Source organism: Eschrichtius robustus, chromosome 2 (assembly GCF_028021215.1).
Source record: "Eschrichtius robustus isolate mEscRob2 chromosome 2, mEscRob2.pri, whole genome shotgun sequence".
Taxonomy (NCBI): domain Eukaryota; kingdom Metazoa; phylum Chordata; class Mammalia; order Artiodactyla; family Eschrichtiidae; genus Eschrichtius; species Eschrichtius robustus.
Window position 1 is genome coordinate 36,698,692 of NC_090825.1, and position 9,410 is coordinate 36,708,101.

Here is a 9,410-nt window from a genome sequence, read left to right on the forward strand (position 1 = left end):
AGTGAGGTTCTGGAAGTTGGCAATATTAAAGACCTCCAAATTAGTGTTCATCTTTTTGAAGTAAATGATGACTTCAAAAAGAAGCAAAATAATTATGTGATTTCCTAAATCATCTTCATTCACTTTCTTCCTCTTATAGGAGTCCAGACAAATGCAAAAAGATCAGAAAATTGACATAGTAATTAGTAAGTGTTGCATATACTGAACAACTTTAGAAGAAAGGTGAAATGAATGTGTAGGGAGAGTTACTGGGAACAGAATATTTAACCTGAAGGGAAAATGCAGATTGATGATTTAGTAACTAGACAATCAGCATCCATTCTCAGAAGATGCTTATTCGTGGTTTGCCCACTTCACTAAAGGCAAAGCTTTAAGAAATTGGCCTAAGTGCTGGGATAATGGGACTTCATTGGAGATTCAAAATGGGAAGAGGCACCTGATGGAAGAGGCACCTGATTGAGTATGTTGAATTTGCATTGCTGAAGACTTTTTTGCATAGAAAATGAACTACATGTTTTGGTTGCTGATGTGCCCAAGTGATACATCCAAAAACAGCTAGGCTACTGGTCCTAAATGTAACGTGGGATGCTAAGGCATGATAATGGATGACTTTCCCTTGCTTCAGCGGTATGTAAGGGGTTTAGACATGAGGGAAAAGGAAAAAAGAAAAAAAAGAAAAGAAAAGGAGGAGAAAATAATGAAGTGGTGAAGGGGTGATAAAATATCAGGGATTCACAGTGCCTCAGATGGCTGATATTTCAGATGTATAACTGCCTCAAGATAGAACTATTAGAAAGCAGTTGATGGGTCTTGAATTGTAGATTCTATGAACATGTCAAGTTATCCTCAAACAGGGGCAGTGCCTCAAAAAAGGTTAAGGATGAACTAACACATATGTTTACCAGTAAAACATGTTAACCTAAGGTCCTTGAAAGAAAATAATAATGATGATAGAAAATAATAATTATTATGGAAAAATGCCTGTTTAAAAGAATTCTTAATTTTGCAGTTAGGATTAATTAATTAGAATTATTAAAGTTAATAATATTTTTAAAGTTCTTAATTTTGCTCTTTAGAATTAAGTTCCAGTTAACCCCCACTATTCATAATTAAGTTATCATTGTAGTGAAATTATTAGGTTATACTTAGTTGACAGTTACGTGAAGTTGGGGATATATTGACTTAATATTTTCCCTCATCTATTATGGTTAATTAAATGATTCATTAATATCTTAATGTCATTGCTCATTGTAGGAAGCATGCCAAACATTTGAAACTTCCTCATTAATGATAACACACATACTGACAGATTAGATATAGGTAAAGGTAGACAGGTTTAGGCTGAAGAATTATTAGGTGAAGTATAAAATGAGGCAATACTTTACTGCCAGCACCATGAATCTATCACATGGTAATTGGATGCACGTGTTAGCAGCAGTAAAACGTCACTGTCCAGTGGTCCACCTTACATGGGAATCTACTCTGAGTGTCATCTTTGATTTATTGTTCCAATTAGGACATAGCGTTCAAAGAAAGAATACAACTGACCTGATTTAAAAGCAAGGAAATCTTTAAGGCCATTATTTTGTGGGTGACCCAGCTCCCTTTTAGATATCTTGAAATTTTCTATTTGTGCAAAATCTGTACTAAATAAATACTTGGTTTTAAACTAATTCTGTAAAACATTGACACATTTTATTCATTAATTTGGTACCAGAGTGTCACTGGTGGCTTCCCAAGATGCAGGTATATTTTCTTACACTAATTTTAAAGGCACGTTTCTAGGTTATCACTTGTTATACTGACTGACCAGCACAGGTAGAGGTAATAGGCACTGAAAAAACAAGTCCCAATTATGAAAAGTGAATATTTTTAATCTGCAAAACCAAGTAACAAACACCATTTGTCAAATGGCAAAGGTAAATGATCTTAAAACATTGCAATATATCAATACATGAAAAATTAAGATACTTCTGCATAAAAAGCTTGAGACAAAATGAGTTTCATTACTCTGCTAGATTGTAATAAAACTGTATTAAAATTAACATAAATCTTATGCCCAATTTTACTGGAAAATTAAAGGACAACTTTAATTTCTGGGAGGGAAATGCTAATGTTTTACTTACACTAAGCAAACATCAACTATTAATGCTGACAAATGTTGGAACAGTAATACTAAAAATGTCATCTGAATTACTCTTCATTGCAAAGTTCACAGAATTAATGTTAAGATAGATTAAAATCACTTTGAACTAATACGCATGTATTATTCTTCCTTCTGAAGCATAATAAAGACATATCATTTGTACTGCAACTTTGGATAAGTGTACAGACATTTAAGGCTTAGGAAAGATGGAGATATTCATAGGCAGCCCATAAATGTGAGGAACATTAGCTCCATTTCAAATGAGCCGTCAACTTTTTTCCAACATTTTGGCTTGTGGAAAGTCAGACGTTTGGATAATAAATGGGGTTTGCCTCTGAACATTAAGGTAATTGTGTAGGAATTTAAAGTGCTCATTCAGGTTCTACCATAAGTTCATTACAAAATGAAGAAATGAACTGGAGTAAGGCTTATTGCTCTAAACTGGGCAGTAAAAATGTAGAGGAAAAATGCATGCAATGGAGTTTCCTTCATTGTATAAGGCACAATTCTTCTTCTTTTAATTTCTGTGCTTAAACATCATTTTGAAAACACCTGCTTTTAAAGAATGGTACACGCCTTTCGGTAATAGATTACTAAAATACTCAAGACCTAGAGATTGGTGTCTCTGAATTCTCATACTCCGGTATTTGGCATGTGATTTCTGCCAACTGTTTTCTTGAGTTTCTTCTAGTAGATGGTTGTAAATCAGGTTTATAAAGAGGAAACTCTCTGTAATTGTGCATTTTTAATGGATTTATGATAAATCCATCAAAGTGGAGGGTCCATATGGTAGGAATGCAGTAAAGGTAACAGGACAGTGTCATGTAAACATTAAATAGTGCCTTCCACCTTCATAAATCCTCGATCCTCATGATTAAATGCTGCCAGTTATAAATTATGCAACCAAACTCTAGAAACAACCACAACTTACATGAGACACCAGTGGAAGCCATAAGTTGCATATAGGTTTTCTTCCCAGAAAACTGTTGTATATTTATTAGGAGATAATATTCAAGTCCTTATTTTCCTCAAAAGTGATTTTCTTATTTAACTTCCTAAAATAAGCTCTAGTCCTGATTAAAAAGTAATAATGTAAACCTTATTTACAAGACAATAATCAGTCATTTCTATGTGGTGAAATACCTTTTTGATTTGCGGAGTCATTTTAAAGCTTTAGGTCTCTAAGATTTGCTCCTTTTAGAGTCATACATCAGAAGTTTCTTCAACAGCCCAATTTCACACTTGTACTTACAATCAAATTGTTTTATTACATGTGGGAACAATTAAACATTTGGCCCTCAGCTGTAAACAATTACTATATACAACGATATTCATGGATTTTTCTTAGTCATGTATTCCTACTGCCTTCTGTGAGATGGATGTATGTGTACATTGTGTGTCCATGAGCAGTTATATTCTCAAATATAATATCAAAAGAGAGATTTCACCTAGAGAATGCACTAACATTGTCTGATACCATGTAGACACCTGCAATGATAACTTTAACATACTCACTCTGTTCCACTGTCATCTTACTGCTCTTCCAATTTCCTTCTGATGAACAGTTGGTGTGCATAGCAAAAAGCAATTAAGGATCTGGATAATTTGTTTTTTAGAGTTTTGTGGTGTCTACTTCTGATATATTGACATCAATGTTGTCGGTAGTAGCGAGGTAGAAGAAATAAGTAATGATAAAACCAAATCGACTTGGGCTTGAATCTGGCTCTGTCAATTTCTAGTTGAATGACCTTGGGTAATTTACTTTTTTTCAGGGTTAGTTTTCATATTTGAAAAATGTGGATAGTCCTATCTAAATCACAGAACTATTATGAGTGTTAAATGAGGTATATATTTAAAGAAATAGGGCACATACTGCATACTCAGTGCACACTGATTTCTCTAATGTCTCACATACTCCTTTCCTGAAAAGACTCATAAGCACTGTGGCTTTCCATTTTGAGAATATCTATCCTTGGCTCTCTCAAGTTTAGGGATACATTTTCTTTTCACTAGACTCCCCTTTTCTATAAGTGACAATCAGGGGAGTAGCCCACAGCTGTTTTACTCACATGGACAGAAATAAGTCCACCGGTCCCAGTTGCAAGGGTACCTAACAGCTGTATCCAGCCTTTCTAGTAGGCCAGAACTGGAGCCGAGTGGTAACGTTTCAAGGGCAAAGCTCTAGATGTAAAGGATGATATAACAAACCTAAATGAGCCCAAGCATATCTAGTGACAGATACGCCACAGCTATTCTAAATTATTCAAGCTTTCTCAGACTTCTAGCAGGAGAAACATAATTCATCACTGTTCCCTTTATTCTACTCTCATATAATGGCAAAGGAGCAAACAAAAAATACCCCACCCCTAAAAATTTATAATAATCACTCAAAATGGAGAAGAGTTTCTCTAGCACATGTAATATTTTTAGAACCACCCAATTTATGGGAACCAACTTTGGAGGTAGAAGTTAAAAATGATTTTTTAGTGCTCCTGGATGATTTCCTTACTTCTCTTTTGTTAGCATTTTGCTGGCAAAAAGCCAGTAAAACAGTTGTTTAATTACCCAGGACATCACAAACATGTAACCTCTTAGATAAGCTGTTACTGTATTTTAGCAGCAGTAATACTAGGGTCAAAAGTAACAAAGAAAATTAAGCTTCAAATAAGCAAACCTTAAAAGAACAGCTTTGTGTATTGAGAATAATTAATAACTTTTTTAGGAAAATGTTACTGAAATGTGGTTTTTGGACAAGGAACTGACACTCTTCAGAGGTTAGATACCCTAATATTTAACAGGCTACCATTTGGTGGGCTGGCTGGCTGGTTACCCTGTAGGCATAGCAAAAGTTTGTTCTCATGTAATTATGCAACATTTAGACAATATCTTAATGATACCATGTAGTTCAGCTGAATCAGTCCAGCTGGAAATTGTAGGAGCATTCTGATTACCCAGCCACATGTGAAATTAAAGCTGTTTCAACCTCTACTATTCACTTGCTATGTCTTGATACAGATGTTCTTGGAAAACCTAAATTATTTATGGTTTGACATTATTTAACATAGCAAGCTCCACCCCCTTTCATTTTCAACCATTGATTAGTATTGCATTACTATATAAGATACTATAATATTAACAGGGACTATTAGTTATCATTTATCACATGGGAGACGTATTAGTGTATTTTAGACAGTTAGGATGAAAATTTTCCACACTTGTTTTTACACGATAAAAATCATATACTTTTCTCTTTGCAGATAATTCTTACTGTAAAATATATTTGAATGTGTACACTGGAAACCATTTACTAAATGGTTCATCACACAGTGATCATTATTTTAGAAAATAGTAATTTAAGTTGCATAAATAAACTACTATAGATTGCTCCTTACATCACATCATAAAGACACTTAAAATACAGCAATAGCGAAGTCAAGTTAGTGTAAAACAAAATTTGCTCAAGGTTAACACTCTGAAATTTTATTATATTTCTTTGAGTTATTTCCATGAACTAAAAATACAAAGAATTTCAGTCCCTGTGAATTTTTTTTTTTAACTCCCAGCTCACTCTTCAGTAAGTGTTCGGGCCACTTCTTCCCCATCGTCCTACCTGGATGATATCACAACTATTTTGTTTTAGAAGTGAATAAAAGTATTAAAATTTTAAATTAATAACCATAACATCTATACATCATATCTAATAAATTCAGGTAACAAATTACTTTGGAGCAAAAAAAAAAAAAAATGACATTATTTCAGCCACTTCTTATGAATAAGAATGGAAAAAATATAGTTAATGGACTATAGGTACATCTCTGGTAGTAAACATCAAATGGAATACTTTAAAACACTTACACAAATCTTTTTTATTACTTGTAAACATATTGTTAATTTTAGTAAATGGAAATAGCAGCTGAGGAGGAACAGAAGTTAATGTTGAAGGTATGTGAGTCCCCAAATAAGCAAAATGTCTTATTTCTTGTAAATCTTTATTTTAAAAAGATAATGCTAGGTTCTGGTTAACTGTCTTTCCCATTAATACCAGATACTTTCTAGGCTAAGGAATCATGAAGTATATGACTCATGTATTTAAGTTAGCTAGCAAATATATGCTTGGAATTCCCAAACAACTGACACAAAAAAATCCTTTGAAAAGGTGACTTGGAACTACCATTGAGATAATGCTAAATGGTCATTAAAGATGTTTAAATGTTATTGTCTACTGTCTTCAGTGTGCCATTACATAGCCTCAGGATCCTTTCAAATTGCAATCAATAGAGGATGAATAAGTCTCACCACTTGAAAGTAAGCAGGAAAGGAAGCCAACAGAGTAATCTGGCTTTGCTGGACTGATTCAGGAAGAGACACAATGTTCACTCCTCCTCTTCTAGTTCTCCCTCCCCCTACCCAACCCACATCCCTGCAAGAAAGAAAGAAGAGAAAGAGCTAAAGAAGGAAAGAAAAGAGGGAGGGAGAAAGGAAAAAAGCAAGAAGTCCAAGGATGGGGCATAATTTGCACTGAGGTGAAAACCTCATCCTATGGGATAAACCAACACCATGGAAACAGACTTACGACTTTTACTTTGAAAATAAAAGAATGACAATGAAATTTGTGTGAGGTCTGTGTGACTCCAGTCCCAGATGTTTACAGTGCTGTAGTACTATGGCTCTGCAATATGAGAGGTTTCAGAAGAAACGAGTACAACAGGACACCACAAAGCAGCGCATATGCTATTGACAATGCAGACATGAGCATCATGTTACCAAGAGAGAAGGCAGGCAGAAGACAAATAGCAGCGGTGGTGCCTGAAAAGCTAACTTCATGGACTGCAATCACTCAAACCAACATGAGGGACCAAAAAAAAAAAAAAAAAAAAAAAAAAATCAAAACCAGAAATATGCTTTTGCTCCTATCTAGAGGGGTGGTAGGGTAAAGGGATGGGGGTGGGGGAGAGTGAAATTGACTTTTCTTTCTTAAATAAAGTTCCCATAAAGTCCCTATAATTGACAGCGGATAATTATTTTCAGCTTGAGGAAACTGTCCTGAAACTCTTAATAAGATTGCCAGCCAAAAGAACAAAATGTGTTTACTTGAGCCATTTCCAGAAGGGAGGGAAAGGAGACCTTGGGATGAGGTGGGGAAGGGCGATGGAGACAGAGAGGGGCATCTATGTACTGCAACAACTCTTGGGCGCCCTGCGTGGTCCCGCGAGTGACAAGCCAGAGAGACGGGGCGGGTAGGGTGGCGAAGAGCCTGGGGGTGGGGAGGGAGCGCGCTGCGGGGAGGGGGTGAGGCGGCGCAATGTATACACCCGGGGTGGGGGGGGGTGATTTAGTGTGAAAGTATTCCACTTAATCATTTTACAGGAGTTGGGGACGTAAATATTTAGCTGGCCACATCTGGAACAGATTCCCCCCCCCCCCGCCCCGGGGTGGGGTGGGGTGGATAATTGGAAGGAGGGGAGCGCGCATTTGTTACTTACTGTACGGGCAGTTCTCCTTCTTGGTACCGCTGACCTTCCCGTTCTCAATCTTGAGAAAGTACTTGGTGAAAGAGAAGAGCTTTCTCCAGCGGACATCTCCTTGGAGGTGATTGTAGCTCCGCACATGCCTCCCCGCACTGGAAGGAGAGGAGAAAGACGAGGAGGACGAGGAAGAAGAGGAGTTGGTGGCCTCTGGTGACACCATGCCCTGACCAAGGGCTTGGCAGGTGACAGGGACGGAAGACACTAAGAACAGCAACAAGAAGCAGCAGCAGCAGCCGGGCAGGTGGGGAAAGGCTGAGGCACAATGTGTCAATATCCATTTCCACATTGTACTGAAACTCTCGGCACTGGAAATTGTCTCATCAGAAGGAACATACTGGAACGGTAAGACCCGGTGCGAGGCAAGGAGACAGCTGGAGGTGGCGGCCGCTGGTTAGCTCCCTCTGGGCTCGGATCTGGCCAGAAGTGAAAGCACCAACATCCATAACTCCTCGGAAGGGCCGGCTGCCTCTTCTCGCTCCTTTCTCGGATCCGCTGCCGCGCGCCCCTCGGTCTCCCGGTGAATGTGGACGTGGGTGGCCGCAGTGGCAGGAGCTGGTGGTGGCCGTCGTGGTGCGGGTAACCCTCGATCTTCGCTCCCCCGGGAGTTACTTTGTTCTCCTCTTCACTCCTTTCTTCACCATGTTAGACGCAGAAAAGGGTCTGAAAAACAGATGACAGCACGGTGAACAAAACCCAAAGGGGCTGGGGTGGGAGGCTGGGGGAGGTATCTGCGCCCTTCTGCGGCTGGCACCTTGTGGTCCCTCTCCGCACAGCCCCAGCTTGCTGGCCAGTTCTAAAAGTGAGTCCCTTTGGGTTGTCAGAACTGGAGTCAGGGGCCCGGTCGCCGTTGTTCTCTTCCCCCTCTTGCTTTCTCTTTTTGGTGGTGCCTGTTGATTTGAAGCCTCCAGAAAGTCACTTCTTGTTTGGAGGGGATGGCGGTTGGTGTTTTGTTTGGCCCTATTTCCCTCCCCCCGCCCCCCCACCCCTTCCTTTGGAAAGCCCGCTTGTAAACAGGTTGAAGCCTGGAGTCTAAATGTCAGTGATTCTAAGCCAGAGGTGGGCTCTGCCTCTGCTGGCCAAACCTCATTTGCAGGGGTGGAGAAGCGGGGGGCGGGCGGGGGGAAAGGGGGTCAAACGGCGGTGGGACATCTGAAACCCTCGGCTGCTGGGAACGCCGAGGAGAGGGAGGGGGGAGGGGGCAGGGAGGGGGGAGAGCAGGGGAGCGAGGAGAAGGGAGCGCGATGCCTCTGGCTGGAGCTCGGGGGCTGCGGGTCCCTTCCTCGCCACCCGGGCCGCCGCAGCCTGCAGCCTCCGCCAGCGCCTCCAGCTTGGGCTAATTGCTGCGGAAGCGTCCTTGTGCTGCAGCGCTGGTCAGCGGAGCGAGCAGTATCCTCACGCTTTCCCAATTTTGCTGTCTTCCAGTCTGAACCAATCCCCTCTGGGGAGCCCCTTTCTCACTTGTTTTCCAGTATAGGATTTTTTATTTTTTTTTTTCCTTTTGGCAGTGAAGTACTTGAGAGCCACCTGGAGCCTGGGGCTTGGCTGACTTTTTTTTTCCCCCCTCGCTCGCAGAAGCAGGGGAGGGCTGAGGGAGAAAACAGAAGATGCTGAGGATAAACCCTCCAAGGCAGTGAATTATAAACTGGTGGGAGCGAGCAAAGAAAAGGAAGACATAATTAGCTTCCTTTCCTCCTCTTCTGCCAGCTTCCAAGGAGGTCTCTGCTTTAATGAATCAC

General features: G+C 39.9%; 1 protein-coding gene across 1 annotated transcript in view; it reads right to left on the reverse strand.

The window, feature by feature from the left end:
* The window catches only part of FGF10 (fibroblast growth factor 10), a 78,578-nt gene extending 70,618 nt beyond the window's left edge, over positions 1–7,960 (reverse strand). Inside the window, exon 1 of the mRNA XM_068532640.1 lies at positions 7,630–7,960. Coding sequence (XP_068388741.1) covers positions 7,630–7,960 — 331 coding nt within the window. The remainder of the gene's footprint in view (positions 1–7,629) is intronic.
* Between the last annotated feature and the right edge of the window lie 1,450 nt (positions 7,961–9,410).